Source organism: Bacillus rossius, chromosome 15 (assembly GCF_032445375.1).
Source record: "Bacillus rossius redtenbacheri isolate Brsri chromosome 15, Brsri_v3, whole genome shotgun sequence".
In the NCBI taxonomy this organism is placed as follows: Eukaryota; Metazoa; Arthropoda; class Insecta; order Phasmatodea; family Bacillidae; genus Bacillus; species Bacillus rossius.
The window spans coordinates 5239777-5265888 of record NC_086342.1 but is presented as its reverse complement, the minus strand read 5'-3'; the positions used below and the strand labels follow the sequence as shown (position 1 = coordinate 5265888).

The window sequence follows — 26112 nt, the reverse complement described above, 5'->3', positions numbered from 1 at the left end:
AGGGAGAAGTTACTTACTGAGGTTCTTACCTGTTGTCCTGCCGTTACATAATCTTGCCTGAGGGGAAGGTGCTTCCTGATTGGCTGCTGCTGTGGGCCAATCAGAGCCTTCCTTTCTTCTGGTCTCAAGAATCAATAGAAATATTAAAACACCCAGCAAACATTAATAGATAAGATGGCTACAAATTAGGTAAAATATGGAACCCACTCTTTAGAAATCCTCACAACATAGCTTCACAGCCAACATCAGACTAATCGCCCATGATTGGAAAAACAGCCCAGCCAACCAGAAAAGAATTTCCCGTTCCATGCGACTTCCATTCCACTGACGGAATGACTCCCACCAGATGCTGTGTACCGAGAGCTGAGATGTTACACGCTGCCTCCCCTCCTCAGGGGGACGGGTTTTAGGTGAGGGCAAGAGTGGTCTATCCGCCCAGCAGCCGCACGAAACTCCCTCCCCTGAGGTCCACCCAGGCTATAAATCTCCGCTGAATAACGGTCTTTAATATCGGTCTCGCGCCGGCTTGAGGAGGCGGACGTATTGTCGCAAGCGCGAATTTCGCAAACGACCGCGTCGCGCAGTGCAGAAAGCGTCTTTTCATCCGACAAAAAATTTTTCCTCCAGTTGTGCATTTCTCCTTGGTAGAATGTGAGCAGGGTAGGTTTCCGTGCTACGATGTATGCCCAGTGTCGCACACAATTATTATACGTAGGGGATTGTAGGAGTACAGCCCTATTCTCCCTTTTTGCTCACCCAAATTCCGAAATAGTAAAGTGTCCTTTTTTTTTTAATCGCGTTCCAAATACTGATCGTACTAACGATATCCAACCAATTCGCGATCTCTGTCCTAAATTGTATGTAAAACAAAAAGCACTGTTCTTGTCTGTCAATCAAAATATTTGTCAAAGAACTCATTAAGTAATTTTTTTTGGACCGACCTGTAACCCAGAGATGAGGTTCTAGCTACCCCTCAGTACGCTTGTTTATTGTAAACAATGTAAACAGTGATGGGAAAACCACGCTTCAAAATTTACTAGTGCCAACTCGTTTTTCAACCCCTCGGACTATATGCAGGATGAGTCTGAATTCGACAGACCAACTTAGACTGCAGGTTCATTGCGGCCAAATTAGTTGGGAAACTCTGTACGACTAATTGTCTTAAGTATGTACTTTCCAAGAATGGTGTACGTTTTCGTAGTTGGGACTGAACAAAACTTTTATTGTAAATAATAAAGCAAGTATTTAAGATGTAACAATGTGCGTCTGGATTGTTATGTAATTTAATGAGGTTCTATAACCACTTCGAATTTTTCTGACTATAGAATAATTATTTAATTGAAATAATTCGGAATAACACTACATATTATTTTCCACAATTTTTTTGACGTGTACTATTTCAGTGAAATAATTCTTCTACAGCCACAAACTTCGAGGTGGTAATAGAACCTAGTTCAATTACTTATCTAGACAATCAGTCATCAATTTTAAATACTGTATTAACCATGTAAATAAAAATGTAAACGTTCGTACAAAATTTTAAATCTCAGAAAGTTATTCACCGATTGCTTTGAAATTTGAACACAATGTTGCATTCGAATACGCGCGTGTGGTTCGGCGTTTTGTGTTTCTTGATGGGATTAGAAAAAAATTAAATTGTTTTCAGCATGCGTCATTTAAAGCGCTGATCAGTACCTATTTAAATTCATAACATTGTTAGAACAGCATTTGATCATAAGATAATTTATAAAACTAACCCCACAACAATTTATTAGAAAAAAATATCACAACATTTTGAAATAGTTGGACTAGCAAAACCATCGTTGAAGTTGAAGTTCCAGATTTGCATAAAAACGTTGTTTTGAAAGAAGATATTTTTTTCGAATTTTCCTGGAAAGGTCCTGGGGGCTATTCCATACTCCCCAGCGCCGCCCGCAGGCGCCCCCCCCCCCCCCCCCACCAACTGTTAGTCCACTCTGCATAATATTATGGCCCAGGACGCCGCAAAGTCTAGATAAAACTGATGAACTTAGAACAAAACAAAAATGGGTGCGATGTTACCACGCGTGTTAGAAGTTTTAACTCCGAAAATCCGCTAGAACGATATAAAAACAACAGTACACGAAGGAGGTTTACATACATAACAACGAAAAACCTGCATAGTCTCACACAGTTGCCTGACTCTACTCTATTCTTTATTCCCCCTTCCAGACTCCCTCGCCGTAAACCAACGCTCACTCGTGAACGTTGCACTTTTCGTTACGCTCTGGTGAGTCACCAGCACGACTAACCCTTCCGACCGTGAAGAAGTTTCAGTTTGAAAAATACTTCTGATATTTCTGTACCTCGGAGGAGTAAGACGTTATGTCACCAAAAAAAACACACATTTGTCAAGAGAGCAATTTTAAAGAATTTTAAACAGCGCCTCACTTGTGTACTCAACTATTTTCTTCACAAACAAAAGTGGATTATTGTAATATCGTAGATCTTGGTGCTGTATGTCATTAGACAGAACGTCAAACGGTGGTCAAGTTTATGGTTAAAAGTGCGTATTGCCCAAAAGTGGACATAGTGCCTTATGCCACCTAGGTACAGATTTGTAAAAGTTTTCCCTCACTCGTTTCTCGCTAGCCATCTTCCTCCACCAAAAATAAATAAATTTATCCTATTAATATTATAAATGAGAAAATTTGTGTGTGTATTTGTTACCACTCATTTCCTTAACGTATGAATGAATTTTCATTAAATATTTCCTATAGCTACTTCAGTTTCTGGAATGGAACATTAGAGTACCTTTTAACCCAGAAAAATGTTTAGTTTTTGTGGGATAGTAAGAAAACGTAACTCTGCAATTACTGAACTGATTTTTTTTTTCATTTTCGCGTATTCCATAGGTTATGTCCGGAGATAACACAGGATATTTATTCCGAAAAATGTAAATACCTACCTACAGTTCCTGTTGGATGATAACAAAACGTAGCCTACATCGTATTTTATTTTTCAATTGAACAGAAATAATAATGTAAAACTATATATTATATATGTGTATTTTTTTTTACATTTACATAAACGCATCTGTATCACTGCAAAATAATGTTAGTAATAATACCGCGGGTCGGATTTTTACTCGGGCATTTATGCATTCGAGACGGTCTTATACACTCCATGGAATGAGTACAACTGCTTAGTTCTGGAAGTAGTGTATAGAATACGTCGCTAGATAGCACTGTTTACCCCCTAGCTGTTTCTTAGGTTAACCTAAAAGGCTACAGATAGCACTTCTGACGGTGATTTTATGTAGTTCGCATAAATCAACTCAAAAGATCGCGCGCTAGTAGAAACAAATGTTTCCAAAAATGGGTTAAAACATAATAATTTAAAACATAAATATTATAAGAAAAGTGACTGCAATGTTCACAAATATTTAAAAAGTTGTCTGTGCTTGTGTACTCAAAGAAGTTCGTGTTTAATAATCCCGATGATTTGATTAAGTCTGAGGGTTTCATTGTATGAAATAAAACATTTATGCTAAACTCTGATTTATGCTCCTGCTTAAAGGTGAGGTTAGCTATTACCAAGAATTCTGTACTCAGGAGTACTGCAAGTTCCAATAAAATATAGTTGTATTCAAATGAAGTGAATATTTATAAATAAGTAAGCAAATCTCACAAAAATAGTGTCATCTAAATTCTTAGTCTTCACAAACTGATCGTCAGTAATATCATTAACTGAAATTTCGGCTATGTCAGTATGAAAATGTATCTTTTAATTTGACATCTCCAAGACTATCATAGATTTAGTACTTCATTTAAGATTTTTAAAATGCCTATTTGCAAACAGTTGTTTGAATAGCTTTCCAGTATTAGCTGCGCATATTAATACCGGTAAAACAAAAAAAAAGGTGATATAACAAGGTTAACTTTTCTGTGGCTTTAAAACCAAATAAATAAAATGTTATACAATAATTTCATGCTTGTAAGCACAAACATATTTTAACTAAACACGCTATTTTAATATCTAACATTTATTTCTAAATAACTTTACCATCGACATATTTTTTTTTACTAGTCTATAGGTAGTTCTATATAATTATTGTACTGCGGGACTGTAAGTTTGTTTGCAGAAAATCAACTAAAAAATTGCCAGACTAGTTATACAAATTATATTTCACTGTTATGAAATCACATAATTCATGCTGAACGAACAACATAAGATCACATAAATATTTTCGTTACAGAGGTTAGATGTTACAACACGTACTGCACGTGTTATTGACATCATGTCAGTGTTAAGAAGACTGCAAGTATCCGCTCTACCACTCTGGTTCTGGGGTAGAGCGCCTGCCTTGTAACTTGTAGGACCCGGGTTCGCGCCCCGGCTCCTCCAAGGCGGATTGCCCAGACAAAATGGTGGCATTTTCTCTGGTAGGAATACAATCCCTTGTAACAAGTCAGGCTACCAAAGAAACGGTGGGTGGAACAGAAAAAAACCTGCCAGGTGGCTTCCAAATGGGGAGCCCGTTTCTTTTCTTGGGCTCCCCATGCGGTGGCCATTCCGGGGGTTTCTCCGGGGGAACGGAGTTTTGCAAAAATATATTTTTTTTTAGTTTTGTAGCGTTTTATTTTTAGTAACTGTATCATTATAAATAAAGCTCAAACAAACGTTATTTTTTTTACATAAATAATCAGAATTATCACACAGTAAGTAATGACATTAAACGCGGTGTCCTCTCTTAAGACCTTCGAGTTATATTGGAAGTCAAGTTTTTTTTTCTTTCACCAAATGTAGATAGTAGCAACACATGAAGATCTTTAGGTCATATTAAATTTATAACTTTCTCTCCATCAAATAAATTTAATTAGAATAGAATTTAAAGTATGCAGAAAAATTTTCTTAAATTAATATTTAACAATTTCAGGCATTTAAATTATTTTGAATGTGCTACATTCCTATATAAACTATTTGCATTTTCTATTTATTAGATTTCAATCAGTGATGCACTTTTTATTATATACATTTTATTACCTTTTTTGTCGGTTCAGACATAGTATCTCGGTTTGGATTAAGAATTCCAATTTCCAATTACAGAATTAGTGACACTTTTAAAACCACTAACTATATAATGTGTAAAAAATTATAACTCTTTTCGAATAGTTCTAGAAACATTCATTGGTAAAAAAACTTATTTTAAACTTCATATTTATTTTGTATAAACCATTTTAGTTTTGTGAAAACCAAAGTAACCAGATAGTTAACATGAACTTTATCAATCTTTATATATCTGTGTGTTGTGTTGTTTCGTGTTTTGTCGCAAAGTTATTGATACGTATCAGTATATGTCTTGTGTTATTTTAGGTGTCATAATTCGTTTATTGGTGCTGTAAGGCACAAAAAACTGAATTTAAATTTGATCGGGCAGTTTTAATGAAGCATAGTGATATTTTCTATTTCCTAATATAAAAAATACTTTAATTTTAGCAGAGTTTATTTTTGACCAAATTCGATTTACGAGCCTATGTCTGCCCTAGAGCGCTTGTGCTGTTTGACCTGTGCCTTCTACACTACACAAAAATATTTTCCTTGAATTTCAGCATCTAAAAAATAAATTTTGTAGACTTCAAATAATTTAATATGGATATTAAAAACCTTAATATCGCCCTAATAATGAAAACATTACATAAGAAAACCTTTGAATATTTGCGTTGGATTTGCACGCATTAAATAATGATCCAAAATTATTTTAATTATTCCTGTGTAGAAAAATGTAAATTCTATGAATTTTACGAGTAAAGCCGTTTTCCTCTTTCCGTAGAATGAATAAGAAAATTTGGCAGAATTCGCCTTTGTCCATTTAAGTTATGGAAGTTTTCCAATATGGTACTTTTCCGTCGCCATAATGGAAAACTACAATTTTTTTTTTTTTTTTTTACAAATCGTCGTAATAAGAATACAGTGCTAATCCCTGTAACAAATTTTTGGAAACATTTGTTTCTACTAGTGCGCGATCTACGCGGGAATTTGTGACAGTCAGAAGCGTTATCTGTAGGCTTTAAAGTTAACCTGAGAAACAGCTAGAGGGTTGAGAGTGCTACCTACCAAGTATTCTTTCACGGCCATTGTCTGAAGTAGCTTGGCTTCTGGGTTGTAGCCGTGTCCTTGGCAAATAATTCACCGACGTTTCGGTCGAAATTGCAGTCGCCATCATCAGGGAGCAGTACATTGCAATGCTCCCTGATGATGGCGACTGCAATTTCGACCGAAACGTCGTTGAATTATTTGCCAAGGACACGGCTACAACCCAGAAGCCAAGCTACTTTATTCTATACACTACTTCGATAGCAATGCTGTTGTACTCATTCCATGGAGTGTATAAGTAAATATGGCAGTTTTCCGTTATGGTACTTTTTCGCCTTTTTCGAAGAGTCCAGGCGACAATTCTTTCATTATGGTAGTTTTCCAGTATGGCAGTCTTTCGCGCCACCGCTTCAAGCGGCCGATAAATTTCTGCTGCCTCGCCGTATTTTGCACCCCTCTTCCACCCCCTAACCAACCCCCATCCCCCCCCCCCCCCCACCTTACCCGCGGACCGATTGTTTCTTGCCCGGGAACTGTGGGAGGAAGGCAGGAAGCGATCATGTTTCCGGGAAGTGGCACGGGAAAAACCAGAAACCACCCCCCTCTCTCCCACCCCACCCCCTTTTGACCATCACTAAAATCGTCCAACTCTCGCTCCTGTTACCGCTAAATTGTTCCATCCCACACCTCGCTTTCTCTCTTTCCCTCTGTGTGTGTGCTCTCAACCAATGTACATGGTGGAATCAATGCTGGCAAACCCGTTTTTTTTTTTTTAACGGCATTCCCTTCCCTGCTGTCGGAGTAAGCCAACCACTTGGCGACGCCATTTGTCTGTCTCTCGTTAAAATCGTGGTTATTTATATTTTTTATCTGGGTCCACCTCGTCGGGGGTGTGTCTGTGTTAGTGAGGCGGGATGATAGGCGCAACGCTCGCTGGTGCTTCCAGCGCGGTGTCTCCTCTGAGCTGGCGCGTAGTCTTCTTGTCGTGCAAAAGGAAATTATGAGAATAATTAGCGGAGAAATTAATTTCGTTGAGTAGGTAAGTGAGGAAGGGTGTGATGGGTGTTTGAAGGGGGTGTGAGAAGGGTTATGAGGAGGGGTGTGAGAATGGTTACGAAGAGGGGTGTAGGGAGGAGTATGGGGAGGTGTTTGAGTAGGGGTTGAGAGGAGGTATATGGGGAGGTGTGTGAGTAGGGGTTGAGAGGAGGTGTTGAGAGTAGGAGTATGGGGAGGTGTGTGAGTAGGGGTTGAGAAGTGGAGTATGGGGAGGTGTGTGAATAGGGGTTGATAGGAGGAGTATGGGGAGGTGTGTGAGTAGGGGTTAAGAAGTGGAGTATGAAGAGGTGTGTGAGTAGGGGTTGAGAAGTGGAGTATGGGGAGGTGTGTGAGTAGGGGTTGAGAGGAGGGGTTGAGAGGAGGAGTATGGGGAGGTGTGTGAGTAGGGGTTGAGAGGAGGGGTGTGAGGAGGGGTGTCAACTGTGAGAGCTTGGCCTGGACCGTAGTGAGGCTGTGTGCCGTCTACGCGGCGTGCTAGATGTTTCGAAAGTACGACCAAATATTCACCGGGGTATGGCGAGTGGTAGTTACACCTGAATAGTGACTAACAAGTTGGAGTTTTTGAATGTGCTACGCTTGGAATTCTGCGTGTTTTTTTCGCACGGCGGCCGAAGCGAATTGACTGGAGTTGGTACCGGGCTGATACCATGCTTCGTTGCTGCCAGGAGGGAGTGGGTGGCAAAGATAGCAATTTTCTCAAAGGCTTGGTTACGCCTTTCACGACCAGCGACTTTGCGTGAGCCATTTTTTTTTTATCGCGCATGCAAGTACCTGACTCGACACGTCAATCTTCAAGTAAGTGTCGGCCCTGTTTGCGACCCAGGCTGTTCGCTACTGGAAACGAGTGTTACGGCACTTTTGGAGAGGTTCATGGCCGTTGTAACTTTTTTTTTTTAATTTTATAAATATCTATAACTTTGCTTTAAGGAAGCACTGCAAGCGGGAAGATTTAATGCTTCGCGGTGGCCTAATTTCCCTGAACTAAATCACGTGTTTACTGGCATTATTTCTGTGAAATGTTTAAGGGAACGTCTACTGTTTTAATTATTGTGAGAGACGTGAACTTTAAAATTAGTTTATACGCCACCACTATCAAGAAACTTTTAAATAACATTTATTTATTTAGTTCAATGAAATACACATATTTGAAAATATATTTTTTTTATATTTCAGAGCATTTAATATTGCAATAACGATCATGATAAATAGTTTAAAGAAAAGGTACCTTTTAAATATGTATGCTTAGTCCTATTTATAGCACGATACATATATATTAAGTATTGTGTTAAAGCACACATATTTTTATAAATGATTTTTTTTTAATTGGCTGTTCATTATGAAGCAACTCACTGCCTGTGTATATGATGTGTAATATTTATTAGCATACTTTGGCAACTACTAAATGCACGTAAATTTTACCCATAATCTTGCATTTCGCTACTATCATTACTCCTTAATTTACATTCAGTATCTGCTGTTCGTTTGAGATTTACGAATCAGCCATTTAACTGTTGGGGCTCACGCCCTTTTGGTGTCAGAGAAGCTGGTAATACTCATTAGGCTTTTAATGAGTTTAATATTTACATTTTATGATGCTGCCCTTGATTGATGGTGTTCCTGGTAGGGCGTGGCGACTGCAGGCACTCTCTGGTAGTTACAGTAAAGACTACATCTACCTGTACTGTCTGGAGGTTTACGCTGTATTTTCCCTGAGCTTTAACCTGTTCTGTCTGGAGAATTTCTTGATCCTCCTCTGGGATTCTCCCTGTTCTGTCTAGAGAATTTCTTGATCCTCCTCTGGGCTTCTCCTTGTGCTGTCTGGAGACTTACTTCATCCTCCTCTGGGCTTGTCCCTGTTCTGTCTGGAGACTTTTTTGATCCTCCTCTGGACTTCTCCCTATGCTATCTGGAGACTTTCTTGGTCCTCCTTTGGGATTCTCTCTGTGCTGTCTGTAGACTTTCTTGATCCTCCTCTGGGATTCTCCCTGAGCTGTCTGGGGTCTTTCTTCTCCTCCTCTGGGCTTCTCCCTGTTCTGTCTGGAGACTTTTTTGATCCTCCTCTGGACTTCTCCCTATGCTATCTGGAGACTTTCTTGGTCCTCCTTTGGGATTCTCTCTGTGCTGTCTGTAGACTTTCTTGATCCTCCTCTGGGATTCTCCCTGTTCTGTCTGGAGACTTGGCTCTGTACTTTCACGCGGCTTCGCCTTGTGTTCCTGCACGCATCGGCCGTTTGTGTTTGTCCGGCAGGCGCCATCTTCACGGAGGACCAGAAGGACAGCAGCACGGAGCTGGCCTTCAAGTACGCCGTGTACCGCGTCAACAAGGACAAGCACCTGCTGCCCAACACGACGCTGGTGTACGACATCCAGTACGTGCCGCGGGACGACAGCTTCCGCGCCTCCAAGAAAGGTGAGTGGTTTTATACGTCCTGAGGCACGCATCTAAGTACGGTGAGTAGTTTTCTTCTTCCTGAGACAAGCGTCCAAGTAAGGTGAGGCGTGTTCGGCGTCCTGAGGCGGTATTCCAAGATAGTTGAGACTTGTTCAACGTCCTGAGGTTTCAGTCCAAGAAAGTTGAGGCTTGTTCAGCGCCCTGAGGTTTCAGTCCAAGAAATTTGAGGCTTGTTCGGCGTCCTTAGACGCGCGTCCAAGATAGTTGAGACTTGTTTGGCGTCCTGAGGCGTAAGTCCAAGAAATTTGAGGCTTTTTCAGCGTCCTGGGAGGTTTCCAAAATATTTTCCCAGAATAAAAAGTTACTTCTAAATCTACATAGGCCTGTAGGCCGTGCCAAAAAGGGATTTGGTTTTAGAAAGAGGCTGTTTTTTTTTTAATGACAGGGATTGTAATTCTTATATACTTACTCACTGACGGTCTTCAGACGTGGTCGAGCACCATTTCCGGAGAATCTTTGACCGGGAAGATGTGGCGACGTTAGAGGTTAGAAAGGCACTTGAACCACATCACAGCGGCGATGAGGCGCGGCGGGAGCAGGGTGGGTTCAGGGGTGAGCAGGGGAAGGGGAATGGTATCCGGTCAGCGGGGAGAGCTCTCTGGTCTCGCGTGGCTCCTGATGGCCGCTCGTCCCGAAGGAGGTCCCGCGCTGACGGCTGCCCAGCTCCCGGACTCAGGAACAAGGGCGACCGTGCTGAGACGAGTGAAGTGAAGAAGGGGGCAATTTTTATTTTCCTAGCCTAAGTTAATCTAAGTGTGTGTTTGGGGTGGGGTCCATGTTAGGGTAGGACCTAAGTATGTCTCAGGCCGAAGAATACACACTCCACCATGCAGAACAAGGGCGCGTGCATCATGTGCTTATTGGGGGCGGAGCTTCCCGGGGCTTTATATACACGCCCCCCCCCCCCCCCCCCCGTGATGCCTGGAGTTGGAACGAGGGTGGGGAGGGGGGATAAGGAGAGGAGGGGGGCAACCACGTCGCGACGTCTTTGAAACGAAGATATTATATCAGTACTAAATTATTTTTAAAAAAATTATTTCACAAAAATAATTGCATTTACGCCAATTAGTTTATAGTCGAGTTTATCGAAATTTGTTTTATAAGTACATTCTTTTAAAAAGACAATAATTCATAAAAAACTACATTAGTAAAAAAACGTATGCAATATTGAAAGCGTATTCATAAAAAAACTAATATTTTGACGCATGCTAATCAAAAAGGACACACATTAGTAAAAAAAAAATAAGACACTTATCTGGACGTATGCTACATTCTGAAAATGACGCACATAAGGAGGTGCGTTTGTAAAAAAAAAATTATACAGACAGATATTCATTAAAAACCGCACAATTGAGCAAATTCATAAAATAAACAATATTTGGACGAAAATTCAACGAAAAGGAGACACTTGCAAAATGCTGAAAATTTATTTATCACCAAATAAACGAGAACTATAATTTATTAACTTATACTTCATGAACTAAGAGGTACGGACTACACACATTGATTGACTCCTATAACCTGCACGCATATAAAATAAAAATATAACAGTTTTACATTAAAAAGTATTGTTTTGTTTCCTTAATTTAATTTCTGTAAAAAAAGGCGTTAATGACTTACACAATTTAGAATAATGAGAAAGCTATTTGAGACGTTGTGACCATTTGCAACAAAATGACTGCAAGCGTTTCGGGAAATTGAAGCCAGTTGAAGCAATTGGAACCATTGAAGCAGTTGGAGCAATTGGAGCCATTGTAGGGGTTGGAGCGATTGGAGCCATTGTAGCGGTTGGAGCAATTGGAGCCACTGTAGCAGTTGAAGCAATTTGAGTACAAACTGGAAGTGCCGCGATCTGTTGCAGGACTACATTACACAGTTGTTTGTAACTTCAAAACATTAGAGTACTAAATTCACGTATTTATATTTTAGGGTGTGAACTACTTTTTTTTACGTTCGGATAAACAATTTTTGTGCACGTATTAATTTTCAATTTTTATTTTTGCGCTAGGGTTGTTTCCTCCTAATGTTAGTTTTCGTAGTTACATTGTACATTTCCATTTTACTGCTTCAAAAGTAATAGTCTTTAAATTGTGTATGCAATTTTTACAAGTGAAATAAAAAATATATAAATATTATTTACACATTTAAAGACCAAAGTTAAATGCAATTATCAAAGGTTTGGATAAAATATCTTTCTCTCCGTAAACATAGTTTAGCTGAAAGAGAACTTATCTGTGATTATTTCCGGGATTAGTCTTACAAAAAGGCTCGATAGACAGTTCTACCACAATTTATTAACTGATCCAAACGTTTTAATTAAACAAACTAAAAGTAAATATTAAGTTTATCACATTTCTCTTCATTGGTGAAGTTTTCTTAGGCCAGCCAAACTTCCACAACTATTTTCAGTAACCACTGACAAGTGAAACCCTCAAACCCTCTTCACTGCTTGAATGTAATATTTTTTTCTTAGGGCGAATGTTGAAATCATCCGAACAATGAAAGCAGCAGTTCTGTAACTTCAAAGCCTTCGCAAACACTTTTATGGTGTGTAGTCGGGGCCTACAGCAGTAGCAAACACAGTCAGTTCATTGGAAAGGTTATGGGAGAAGTTGCAGTTCTGATGTTATGGGGGAGGCGGTTTTTACGAGTATCCAGCCCGCCCTTTCCCCTCTCTTCCTTCAAAACCCTTCTTCTTTTTTGTGTTTGCTGCTTAGCAGCGTTGGTCTTAAGGCTCCAGTCTCGAGGTCAGAGCTGCCCTGAATACACGCTCTAACCTTGAAGTTGTTAAACTACTACAAAACAGTGACGTTTTATTGCAAACCAGTTAATTCTTCCCCATTTACATATTTTAATTCCTCCAGTTGATTTCTGCAACTAAATATCACAGGGGAAAAAAACAAATTTCTGTACTTTTACAAAGGATTTGGAAACCAGCTGCCAATAAATAGTTTGTAACACTGCAAGAAATATATTGTAACTTTGTACAGCACATGGATATGGTTATTTATGCACATGTGAAATGCAATTTTCGAGATAACACTGAGGATTTCTTACGAAAATTGGCAATTTTTTAATGTTTTATTTGATATTTCATTCAAGCATAATTTTTTAGACAATGAAGAAAATATTCGTAAATTCAATTATTAGACTTTATTTTGTTTTAAAATGCTTAGTAATGTTTCACAGTTAATACTGGAAATCTATTCAAGGAACGGTTTACAAATAATTCTTATTGATGGTACTTTGACGACACAAGGCATAAATTCGCTGTTAGTAATACGAATCTAGTATAATTGCGAGCCCTATTTTGTGGTTATACGTACTGTAGTTTTCGTGTAAATGTACAAATTTACAAATATATATAGTTTTTCATGTATATTTCTGTTCCTTTTACAAAAAAAAATATTACAGTGTTTACATCAATTACACTTGACATAATTTTGGTTCCAGTCACTCAGGTTTAGATTTCAACGCGGAATTCTTGGCTTGGATCCGCGTGAAGTTGTGAAGCGAACCACAATGTAGTTGTTTTAACCTCGTGCAAGTCAGTTGTCATTAACAGCCGGCAAGCTTGGCAAAGTTTCCAAAACTTGCAATCTTTCACCCGTGGGTAGCATGCTGCGTTTCCCTGTGAAATCTGCAATGAAGAGTGCGGAGTTGTTTGAACTATAGCTGTTTGTTTTTGCTTCGTAAATTATACATATTGAGATGGTAGTATCCTAAATTATTTTAATTCCCATAATTTCGTGTTTTTTTCATTATTTTAAGTAAATTTATAATATAAATATCGTTAATTGTTTATAATATTATTTTATAAGCTTAATAGTGTTTATTAATGATATTTAAATACTTAAATCCAAAGTTTATGTCGACACTAGCATGAACTAAGAGCATGTAATTATGTTTGTATACAATTTTAAATTAATCTCTGTGCATCCTTTGTCTCGAAGTACCTATTTTTTGTATATCATTAATTAGTCAGTAAAAAATTGGTTTTTCAGGGCTTTGAGAAATTCAAATTTTAGTTGATGAATGATTTACAAAAAAAAAAATCTTGTTAAAGTCTACGAACAAAGTTTAATTTTAAAATGTATTTAACATCTTATAAGATCTTATTTCATGCTAGGGTTGATATAAAAATTGGCCTTTAAGTTCTTAAAAACTAATAAAAATATACGTATATTACCTAACACTTAACAAAGAAAAATAGTTATATTATGAATTTATTTGAAATACTATCAAAAACACAAAATTATGGAAGCAAATGAATTAATAAAATAACACTACCCTCATAATCAGCCATGTATGGATATTTATTTTAATGCTGGAAAGCTTTACTACTTGCTAGGCTTCGATAAAGTTTGCTTGGTTCTGAAATTATTCATTCGCTACTGACTGTGTTATGAGACAAAAGCTCTTCCCGCATCTGGGGAGAATAATGAATCCTTTGCAGAGTATGCACTTGTACTGAGCACTTTGCCTCGCATTGCACGCTGTACAGGTGATCATGTGTTTGAAATGAGCGCCTTACCCCTGCCTTGCCGCTGCCATTCTGCTGACTTACCGCTGCCTTGCCGCTGCCATTCTGCTGCCTTGCCACTGTCATTCTGCTGCCTTGCCGCTGCCATTCTGCTGCCATTCTGCTGACTTACCGCTGCCTTGCCGCTGCCATTCTGCTGCCTTGCCAATGTCATTCTGCTGTCTTGTCACTGCCATTCTGCTGCCATTCTACTGCCATTCTGCTGTCTTGCCACTGCCATTCTGCTGCCATTCTACTGCCATTCTGCTGCCATTCTGCTGCCTTGCCACTGCCATTCTGCTGTCTTGCCACTGCCATTCTGCTGCCATTCTACTGCCATTCTGCTGCCTTGCCACTGACATTATGCTGTCTTGCCACTGCCATTCTGCTGTCTTGCCACTGCCATTCTGCTGTCTTGCCACTGCCATTCTGCTGCCATTCTACTGCCATTCTACTGCCATTCTGCTGTCTTTCCACTGCCATTCTGCTGCCATTCTACTGCCATTCTGTTGCCATTCTGCTGCCTTGCCACTGCCATTCTGCTGTCTTGCCACTGCCATTCTGCTGCCATTCTACTGCCATTCTGCTGCCTTGCCACTGCCATTATGCTGTCTTGCCACTGCCATTCTGCTGCCATTCTACTGCCATTCTGCTGTCTTGCCCCTGCCATTCTACTGCCATTCTGCTGCCATTCTACTGCCATTCTGCTGCCATTCTACTGCCATTCTGCTGCCATTCTACTGCCATTCTGCTGCCTTGCCACTGCCATTCTGCTGTCTTGCCACTGCCATTCTGCTGCCATTCTACTGCCATTCTGCTGCCTTGCCACTGCCATTATGCTGTCTTGCCACTGCCATTCGGCTGCCATTCTACTGCCATTCTGCTGCCATTCTACTGCCATTCTGCTGTCTTGCCACTGCCATTCTGCTGCCATTCTACTGCCATTCTGCTGTCTTGCCACTGCCATTCTGCTGCCATTCTACTGCCATTCTGCTGTCTTGCCACTGCCATTCTGCTGCCATTCTACTGCCATTCTGCTGTCTTGCCACTGCCATTCTGCTGCCATTCTACTGCCATTCTGCTGTCTTGCCACTGCCATTCTGCTGTCTTGCCACTGCCATTCTGCTGTCTTGCCACTGCCATTCTGCTGCCATTCTACTGCCATTCTGCTGCCTTGCCACTGCCATTCTGCTGTCTTGCCACTGCCATTCTGCTGCCATTCTACTGCCATTCTGCTGCCTTGCCGCTGCCATTATGCTGTCTTGCCACTGCCATTCTGCTGTCTTGCCACTGCCATTCTGCTGCCTTGCCGCTGCCGTGTCGCTCACCTAGCAGGCGATAGCCTTGGGCTCTTCAGCCCATCAACAATTGTCATAGACGTCCCTTTATCGGAGACACGATTGTGCGGCAAACAGCACAATAAACCACAATAACACCAAAATTTAAGTCAATACGTAGCGTAACACCGAAATCCAAGGCAATATACGAAATTTTACGAAATTCGCATGACTTACCTAATTTAGTCTAATGAAATGTGGAATTTAAATAATTAATTATTAATGTATGCATTTATATAAATTTTAATAATTATATATGTACCGTATAGAAATATAATTAACTTTTTATGTACTTCTTTATAAATATTAAGAAAGAAAATATTATAAAATTATTAAGTAACATATGTACCCAAAATCTGATTCCATTTTGATGTAGTTAATGGCATTATTTAATTTTATCGTAATAACACAGTGCCGGAGCGTGAAATTTAAATTTAAAACAACAGTCAATTATTTTCCCCACTGCTAATAAATATACGTGGATTCAGTGTTTCCGATAAAATCGTTTTGATGTATAAAATGTTATTTATGTCGCTATGAGAGTAATTCTGAAATTTATGGACGACAGTAGTAAACATGAACAATATTAATAAAAATAAAAATGATGGCTCAAAATCTTATACTTTTCACGACCTTATTGATCAAAATATAAAATTAACAATAGTACTTATACAGATAATTTTTTGACGTGCCAAAGTCTAATAAATCGATGAACGCCGGCTGCACGCACGAAAAAGTTTCCCGTTACGCGGTGTCCCGTTACGCTAATTGTACGCTTGCTCCGCATCTATTTCTCTTCCACTCGATTGGCCTATGCGTCCGAGGAGAAGAAAGACAGCGGCAGCACACAACTTACATCTACACGTGAACTGTTTCGTCGACTGTTTATAAAGTGCAGTGAAAAGTTAATGTGGTTTTCATTGCTTATTACAACAACAATTTCGGCAATAAAGGTTAATTATTCTTGCATTTTAAAAATATGATTACTAGTATAATTTCAAGTATTTGTTCTTTTATTATTAAAATATAAATTATTCCATTTTATTCATAAAAGTATGCAATCATTTCATCAATGTTTTGTTATGACGTTGTCACTTTAAACTATCGTCCGTAAACCTACTTTACAGACAACCAATTTTTTTTAATCAGACATAATTCTTGTAATTTCGAAGCTATTCCGCTGGTGCTGCCATCTGCCGGGGCTAAGTCGCAGTGGCCCAGCGTTGCCAACGTTACGCCGTTACGGCGGCCTCGGAGCCGTGGCCGTTACACTGTCACGGGGCCGGGGGTTGAAAAGGGAGGGGGGGCAAAACACTCTTCTTATCTGGCCCGGTCCTGTTGACGCCTGGTCATTAAGGGTCATCGTCGCAGAGTGCTCCGCCGAAGGAAGCTATCTGCCGGGAATGTTTCAGCTTTTATTTCGCCCTTATCTCAGGAAAAAGGTTTCTATCTTGAAAGTCCCTATTAAAGGGAATTTATTTTCGCTGGGTTGAGCATTTATTTCTCTTCCCCCGCAAGGAGTGTACAAATATATGTATATAGTCCTCGGATTATTTATCATGGAAGAAATTTCCCTGAGTCAAGACGACTAATTTCGCACCGGGAATAATTTATAATTTCAAATAAAATTATAGCTCAAGTTTTCGTGTAACAATTAAATTCAACAACACTTGATGTTTTAAACGGGGCGCTGAATGGAAAATTTAATTTCTATGCAACAAAACATTTTTCTGTTTTTTTTTTTATAAAATATTCCTTGGGAAACAAGTTGCCAAGAAATAGTTCGATACTATAAGAAATATATTGTAACTTAGTGCAATACAAAGCTGTGGATATTTTTGCACACATATTAAATAATTTTTTCGAGATAATACTGAGTCTTTCTCACGAAAGTTGGCGCAAGCTTTATATTTTAATTGAAGTTTAATGAAAGCACAATTTTTTTAACTATGGAAAAGATAATCAAATATTTCATAATTTGACTTTTTTTCTTGCGCTTATTAATGTGCGCCGTTAACACTGGAAAACTATTAAAGGAAAGGTTTATGAACAACTTCAACTATTGGAGGTACTGGGACAACACAAGGCATAAATTCCCGGGTAAGAATCCGGGCCCAGCATTGCCGCGATGCTATTTTCGTAAAGTTACAGCTGTTTCCATGTAAATTTACTCATTTACGGTGTATTTTTACGTGCGCAGTACCTATTAGTTTTCTTGAAGCCTACATGTGTTGTTGAAAAGTTGAAACGTGTTTTGGCTCAGGTCAATATTGTGTTTGTCACGTTTCTTCCACAGTGAGATTGTGTATTTTTTTATGTAATAACACCGCATTACGTGAATTTTTTTTTTATATTTCTCAATCTTAAGTACATTCGACTGTCAGGCCAGATTCCCCTGCCCCGCATATTTTGAAAGAAACGGTGAATTAGAGCTGCAAAGGTTCTTGACCCACTTGGAATTACAGAGAGAAAAAGGTTTGTTTAAATAAAACAAATATTTGTTTATATGTGGCGAAACAGATATTTACTTGCTGTAACAAAATATTTTGTTAGCTTAACCAAAATTGGTAAGTAACAAAATTGATTTGTTACACCTAACCAAATATACAGTTGAGTTGACAAAATCATTTTGGTTGGGTCAACAGAATCTTTCCTACTACAAAATATTTGTTTGAATTAACAAAATATATTTATTTCGCCATATAGAAACAAATATTTTGTTGAGGAGGCAAACAAACGTTTCTCTCAGTGATATTGCTGCCAAGTTTTTAAGTTTAAGCCAACGTCTGGCGTTCTCCTGGGTTCGTCACGTCAGCGACGGGCCAAGGGCGTCTTCCAATGAGATGTTTCGATAGGGAAGCCTTCTTTTCACAGACGAGAGAGCCAAACGCCCGATAGTGCATCCTCGGGGTTTTTTTTTTTTTTTGTTCATTGTAACTCATGATAACTAATGGTCAATTAGGTTAAGTTAACTACATTATAAATACTTTAAAACATTGTGGACGGTTGATTTGGTTAAGATGGCTACATTAAAGATACTGTGAAATCATGTAAACAAAAAAGCGAGCATGAACTTCGGGGAACTTCGGGTGTGGCTCTCTCGTCTGTGAAATGAAGGCTTCCCGTTTCGATGCAGTCCTGGGCAGCCAAAGAGCTCGCGCGTTTCGCTTCTGTGGTGTTCCTTGCTCTGTGCTTGACGCCGGCTCCGGCCAGGTAGCGCGTGGGAGCGATGCATAAATAACTGGAGCGTAAATAACTGGAGCGGACCAATGGTAAGGGAGCTGTTTCGCAACAGCGATATTTCATCCTTCTGCAGCGCGGCCCCGCGTTTAAAAACAATGAGCTAACTAACTACGCATCGGGTCCATTCAAGTGGCTGCAGACAAAGCGGGCCGCGGCGTAGACTGCAAAGCTTCCCGAAAATAACGTCCAGGTGTTCGATCCAGAGGTGAAGACAAGACTCCTGGTTGGTTGACAAAGATCCCGTTTCAGATTTTTTTGAAGTGAAAAAACTTCTATGGGAAGGTTTGGATGGGGAGTAAATTCACGTAAGTCGTCATCGACATGGTCACGTGACGTGTTAACGATAACACTATATATGTTCCTATTAGTGTTCGAATTATGTTTTTGTTCAATTTTTATTTTAAATCTTAAGTATACGATTACTGTGCAGTGAAAAGTGAGTATAACATATATTTATATTCTCATATAGATAATATAGTTTGAATAACGAAGAAAACGGAGTCTTTGTAGCAATATAACCTAACAATTAAGAACATCATTATTTTTTTATACCTACAATTGCTATGCAATGCGTATTTTATAGTAATTTAGTAGTTATTTTACAAACGTGATAAACAAATTTGTTGTGTGATATTTTTTCGTAAAAATTGCGAAAAAGTCTTTGATTATTTTTCAAAAAATATTTTCTTATGTTACACAATTATATTTTACAAAGTTATTAATTTCTTATTTCCAATTATATTTGTATTTTCTTAATTCTATTATTAATAGTAATAAAAGTCACTTTGATTTACAAGTTTTAATTTAAGATCAAACAATTAATTTGGATATCCAAAAATAACAACACTTTGTTTATAGTTTTAAGTTTTCACTTCTGTCGGCAGTCCTCATAACTGCTTTGAAGTTGTTTTTTTTTTTTTTTTTCGATTTTGGGAAATTTCTTTTCAAGACTCGGGACTCAGTGTCGTATTACCACGCTGGACTAATACTGGACAGATCCAAGAATTTTTTTTTTTTTTTTATGAAATCCCGGCGTGTAGTCACTTCAGGTAGGTATTCCCAGTATGAAAAAAAAAATTATGTCTGATACGAATGGTACCAACATTATGAAAACGAAAAAAAAAACTTTCTTTTCTCGTAGAAAAAATAATTTTTATAATTGTATGTATTTATAAGGGGAAATGGAACTCTGGTGCTTCAAATTTCTCAAAAATAAGTTTGGATGCCAGATAAAATAATATGTTATTTAGCAATATTTATCAGTAAAAATAATTATGATGTCACACCTCTTGCTGCTAGGTTATTTTTCACTCTACCCCCTGTGTTGTAAGTACAGAGCTGCCCGATATTACTCTAGGGGTTGGAGTCAAAAAATAAATAAAACTTCTGTACCATGTTGACTATTGAATCCGTTCTTATTTATTTTAACTTACTAAATTTGGTATAAAACCTTTGTCTAAAGGAAATTTTTATGTAATCAACTATTATTGCAAGGAGTGGAAATGACTGGGGTTGAAAGACAAAAAAATTCTGTGTTTTAATTATCATACTATCAAATCCGTTATAATTTATTTAAAAACCCTTAACATGATCTCAAACTATTGTCGGAAACAATTTATGATGAGGTGAAATATTACAGTATAAACAAGAAGGGTTGTAATTTTAAAAACTTCATACGTCCTCACTATCAATTTTGTTCTAATTCATTTTAAATCATCTTAATATTATCCTAAGCCTTGGTCTAAAGCAAATAGTTATACGTCCAGGTACTAGTGAAAGGGATAAAAAAAAATAGTGTTTGAAGGTTAAAAAAAATTCACCGCTACCTTAGTAGACATAATATGAAACCTATTTCTAAGCTATTCAATGCTGGATGCATTGAGTTAAAAACATTCAAAACATTTTTGCTACATGGAATATGAGAAAATGTTATATCGATCATTTTAGAATATTGGATATTTGAGAACATTTGGGATGTTATGTACATTAAGATTTTAAAATTTTCCAGATAAGTTGGCGGTTCAAAATCTACTTACACCTGTAGGTTGTGCCGAAAGGGATTTTTTTTATTATAATGGAGCATTTTTTGATGTAATACTCCGGACCTGTTGAAATTCTGATGGGAGTCTGCCCTCAACCCATCGCCATTTGGAAAGTTTTTCCTTTCTCGTGCAAAACCGTGCGACGTAATATTCCACTCACAGACGTCATTCTGTATTTAAAAAAATTATAACTTATTCCACGTTCAAACAATGGAACGCTCATTAGGAATTCGTTTTCACAAGCTGCACAAGCAGTTTACAATAGCAGACAATCTGCTCGGATTTTGAACAATCCCTTTTATACCTGTTTGACAACCATACCGTTCGCTACAGCGAGGAAACAGCCAAAGAGGTTTCCTTTTCTTTATTTTTTAATAATTTGCAAATCAACCTTCCTTCCCCGTCGACAAAAGACTCCATTTACAGCAAATGAGTTAAGAGAAAGACCTTTTTTTTTCAAACCCGAAAATGAGGCTACTTTCGAAGACCGCAAAGGCAGGCCAAGAAACCTGGAAGAAGGGGAACGCAAAGGAGGTAGGTTGTGAGAAGGGAAAATAGTGGAGTGGGGGGTGGTGGTAAAAAAAAAAATTGGTACCGAGCAAAGGAACAAAAGGGGGTGAATATAAATTAATGGCTTAATGCCCGTGGCGTAGAGGTGTAGGCTCGGCGAAAGAGAAGAGTAGTGGTGGTGTTGGCTGGTTTGTTTGTTGGTCGGGTCTGGCGTGCCAAAGAAGTGCGGAGGGGGATGGTTGCAGCAAGATGTATGGGCTCGTTATCTCTTCTTTGTGCAAAGTGGCGGTGTTTTTTTTTATATATATAGGTGTATATATACGCGCGCATACACATCCGCCAACCCCCGGGAAGAGGGGTAGAGGCAGTCGGGAGTAAAAGGGTTTGGTTCGTGTTCGGAATAATCACAGCCCGCGGCTCCGTAGCGGCTACTCCCACGCCTCCAGGAGGTGGTGGGGGAGGGGTGGGGAGGGGGGGTCGACAGCCCGCGGGAGAAATAGTGCCGCGCGCGCTGGCTTCCCGTCGCCGTCGCAGCGCCGGCACTTCCGGCGGATCACGGGCGCCTTCCGCCGGCGCGGAGACACGGCCCCTGAGACGCTCTGCCCCGACTGTTTGTTTCCCGACCACCTCGGCAAGCACGCGCCACGAGAGGAAAAACAAAAACAAAACCTAAAATGGGCGCGTATTGGCCAACAAGCGATTTAGAATTGAAACATTTTTTTTTGTCGTGACAACCTCTAATAAATCTATGAACGCCGGCTGCACACACGAAAAATTGTCCCGTAACGCACATTATCCCGTTACGATGTGTCCCGTTACGCTCATTGTTAAATAGCAAACATGTATAAAAGTTATAGTTAAAATAATCTCTTCGTTGAAGCAATAAACATATTTGAATTAATGAGTGCCTATAAAAGTAAATTTTTCAATTAAATTGTAGATTTAATTTTACTCCTTCTTTTTATCTATACAAAATAGTGATATTTCAATAAAAATTATTCAATTTATTCATAAAAGTATGCAATCATTTCATCATTGTTTTGTTATGACGTTATCGCGTTAAAACTATCGTCCGTAAACCGACTTTACAGATAACCAATTTTTTTTTACAGACAAGATAAATTTGTAGGTTAAAAACATTTTTTTTAATGGACATGAGTTGTTGCTGGTTTTTTTTTTTTTTTTTTTTTTTTTTTCACTGCACGTGTCACAGTGAAAGCACAAGAATGGACAAGTTCACAATTCTAATAGAGTTTTCAAAGGAAAAATTTCGTTGTTTCCGACGTAACTAAATATTCAGCATTAATGTGTCACTTCACTAACGTTTGCCTGAGAGTGAGGTGTGGAGTAATCCTTGCCATCGAGTGCCCCACTCCAGAGTGATGCAATTTTGGAGTAACCCCTGATACGTCATCACCCCGATCAACCTTACTGAAAGTAAGTAAGTTTTACTTCAAAAAATTTTAAAACTTACTAGAATATTTTATGAAAATTCAACTTGTGTCTACTATCGAATGGTTCTCTCTCGGAGTCTGGGGAAACAAATTCATGAAATTCTGTGGGTAGATAAAGCAACATGTTAAAAAATTTTCCTGACTTTTTCCGAGGGCAGAAATATTTCCCGGGGTGGAAACAAATACTCAATGACAGCTCGATACTCAAATTTTTCCATTTTCACAAAAAAAATGCACAACCACTCACGTAATTTTTTTGTAAAAAAATTAATTGCGTGTCCAAAATGGTTGAAATTTCTGATTGTACATAACGAAGCATAAGCAAACGCATTACCCAATTTTTGTTGACAAGTGCTGCCGTCTTCATGTTGAGGTCGGAGACTTTTCAGACACCCCATGGGTAGGGGGCAGGTATTTTTCGCGAAAAGATCTGAACGCCTATTAGACTGCAACAAGGTATACCTGCACCTGTGGTTTATTCCTCGTGATTGGCGGCCGTCTGCGAGAGAAATCGTTGCCTTATTTGACCGAGCCACTCAGGACGCGTTTACTTCCGCACTGAATCGCTGTGATCGGTGTTGTTACAATCGATATGTACCTGGGTAGCAACTCACCCAATCACGAAACACAGACGGTGCTACAGTGTTTTAACTTTCATCTGGTCTAGAAAAATCTTTTCGCGAAATCTGCATGCCCCTGCCCGTGGGCCATGGTGTATCGTGTAGGGTGTGTTCCGTCTTCAGTCCGTGGAAACGACGGGGAGAAGGGAAGTGCGCGGGGAAAGTGGCTTCCTGGAGCAAACAGAGACCACGGGCAGACTCCTAGACGGGACGTGAAGAGGGGGGAGAGTCTCCGTGTCGGAGGGCCACAGACCTCGGGGCCCCAGTCACTTGTCCTGTTCTTGCCGCCGTTCACAAACCAGTAATTGCGCTCTGTTTTGCGGACGTGCGCCGGGGGAAAATGGGTGGATAGGAGGGTGTGGCGCCTGCTCTGAATTGCAGATCAGCCCCCCGCAAGACGGCGGGCGGGGGGGGGGGGGTGAGGAGGGGGATTACGGAGGCGGGACTACGAACACCTACCGAGACCAATTATGTGTGTATGCGCGTTGTTTGTTTGTGTGTGTGTGTGCGTGTGTGCGTGCGGCCACGGTTTTATGCGCGCAGACAACGTCGGGATAGAGTCTCTGGTGTCGCTGTTGACTCCTAGTCGTATCTCCCTCTTCATCGGGCCCTCTTTCTTACTCGTCGCCACATCTTGCCTTTCCGTTGCTACGGGCGAATCGGTTACACTGTTCAAAATTTTTTCCTGAATCAACGAGAAAAAAAACATATTTTTAGATAAGTAGGCAGAGCAAATTCGCGGAAGCGTGATCCGTAATGTCAAAAAAACAGTGGACATGATCCCGCAATTTTTTTTTTAATAATGCCGTTTTCGTATTTCTTCAAGCTTCGGCAGTCAAGGACAAATGCCTATGACAAAAGAATCTCGAAGCTATTTTTTTTTGTTGCTGGAGAAAAACAAATTCTCGTTTTTATGTTAATAGACATATCCCAAGAACACTTGCACCTATCGACTGTAAAACGTATATTCGGTTTTAATGTATCCATGCATCACCCTTGTAGCACATTCCCTAATGACTAGTAGCATTGTTAAAATTCTACAAATAAAATTCTTCGTTTATTGCCCCCTAGACTCCTTAAAAAATATATTTTTTTAATGTTATTATGTAATTTTTTTTACTTTATATAAGTAAAATTATATAAGTAGCTGGAGAAATTTTAGCGGAGATTCTATAAGGCAGCCTGATATAGTTCATTATATTCAGAGAAATAAATAACTGTGTATTTAGTTTTCTGGGTCTAATTTTAGAGTAGATATTTTTTTTTTCCAGCTATAGGCAGATTTATTTACAAAGGTGGATCCAAAATGGTGGTCTCAATCAAGTTCCTGGTCCAAAATAGACCAAACCTTTCTTTAATATGCTTGATTATATTTTATTATGTGCACAGTAAAAGGTAAAACAATTTATAAATGGCCGATATAATATGGCGGTTCAAATATGGTGGCCACCACATAGTTAATGGCCCCAAATACCTTTATAAGTAAAGTATGCTTAGTATTATTTAAACATCTGTGCAGTAACAGTTAACAAAGTGGATCCAACATGGTAAATCCAACATGGTGGACCCAAGAGGGTGGATCCAAAATGGTGGATCCAAGATAGTGGATCCAATATGGTGGCCTCAACCAATTTCCTAGTCCCAAATATACCAAACCTTCTCTTTAGTATGCTTGGTGTTATCTTAACATGTGCACAGTAACAAGTAAAAGGATATAAGATGGCGGATCCAAGATGACGGCCCCCACCTAGTTCACAGCCCCAAATAAATCATACAATTTTAGTATGCTTAGTGTTATTCCAACATGTTTGCAGTAACAGTAAAGTTAACAAAGTGTATCCAAGATGGCGAATCCAACATGGTGGATCCAAGATGGTGGATCCAAGATGGTGAATCCAATATGGTGGGTTCAACCGATTTCCTGGTCCCAAATATAGCAAACGTTCTCTTAAGTATGCTTGGTGTTATCTTAACATGCGCACAGTAGCGGGTCAAACAATTTCCAAATGGTGGGTCCAAGATGGCAGATACAATCTGGTGGGTTCAACCAATTTCCTGGTCCCAAATATACCAAACATCCTCTTCAGTATGCTTGGTGTTAACTTAACATGTGCACAGTAGCGGGTCGAACAATTTCCAAATGGTGGATCCAAGATGGCGGATCCAATATGGTGGGTTCAACCAATTTCCTGGTCCCAAATATACATTCTCTTCAGTATGTTTGGTGTTATCTTAAAATGTGCACAGTAGCGGGTCGAACAATTTCCAAATGGTGGATCCAACATGGCGGATCCAAGATGGTGGATCCAACATGGCGGATCCAAGATGGTGGATCCAAGATGGCGGATCCAAGATGGTGTATCCAAGATGGTATATCCAAGATGGCGGATCCAAGATGGCGGCCTGGGTGCAAGTGTCTGTACGCGCGCGTGCGCCCGGCCAGCGTGCCAGCAGGTGCAGTTCGGCGTGCACGCGGTGTTCGGGCCGTCCGACCCGCTGCTCGGCGCGCACATCCACTCCATCTGCGACGCCCTGGACATCCCGCACCTGGAGGCGCGCCTGGACCCCGACCAGGAGTTCCGCGAGTTCTCCGTCAACCTGCACCCGGCGCAGCGCCTGCTCAACCAGGCCTTCCAGGACCTCATGGACTTCCTCAACTGGACGCGCGTCGCCGTCGTCTACGAGGAGGACTACGGTGAGCGAAGGTTGCCCCGTGGCTATGCTCGCTGGCGTGAGGTGTGGCGTACGGGGCTCAGCCTCCCAAAAACCTGGCTCATTCATTGTCCAAAGAGTGCCGAAAC

The 26112-nt window shown here is 39.7% G+C and overlaps 2 protein-coding genes across 2 annotated transcripts in view; one reads left to right on the top strand and one right to left on the bottom strand.

The window, feature by feature from the left end:
- The window catches only part of LOC134539483 (glutamate receptor ionotropic, kainate 2), a 639484-nt gene that overhangs the window by 573967 nt on the left and 39405 nt on the right, over window positions 1-26112 (bottom strand). The window lies entirely within an intron of this gene.
- The window catches only part of LOC134539484 (glutamate receptor ionotropic, kainate 2-like), a 128355-nt gene that overhangs the window by 70532 nt on the left and 31711 nt on the right, over window positions 1-26112 (top strand). The window contains exons 2-3 of the mRNA XM_063381557.1: window positions 9380-9541; window positions 25755-26006. Coding sequence (XP_063237627.1) covers window positions 25955-26006 — 52 coding nt within the window. The 5' untranslated portion in view covers window positions 9380-9541; window positions 25755-25954. The remainder of the gene's footprint in view (window positions 1-9379; window positions 9542-25754; window positions 26007-26112) is intronic.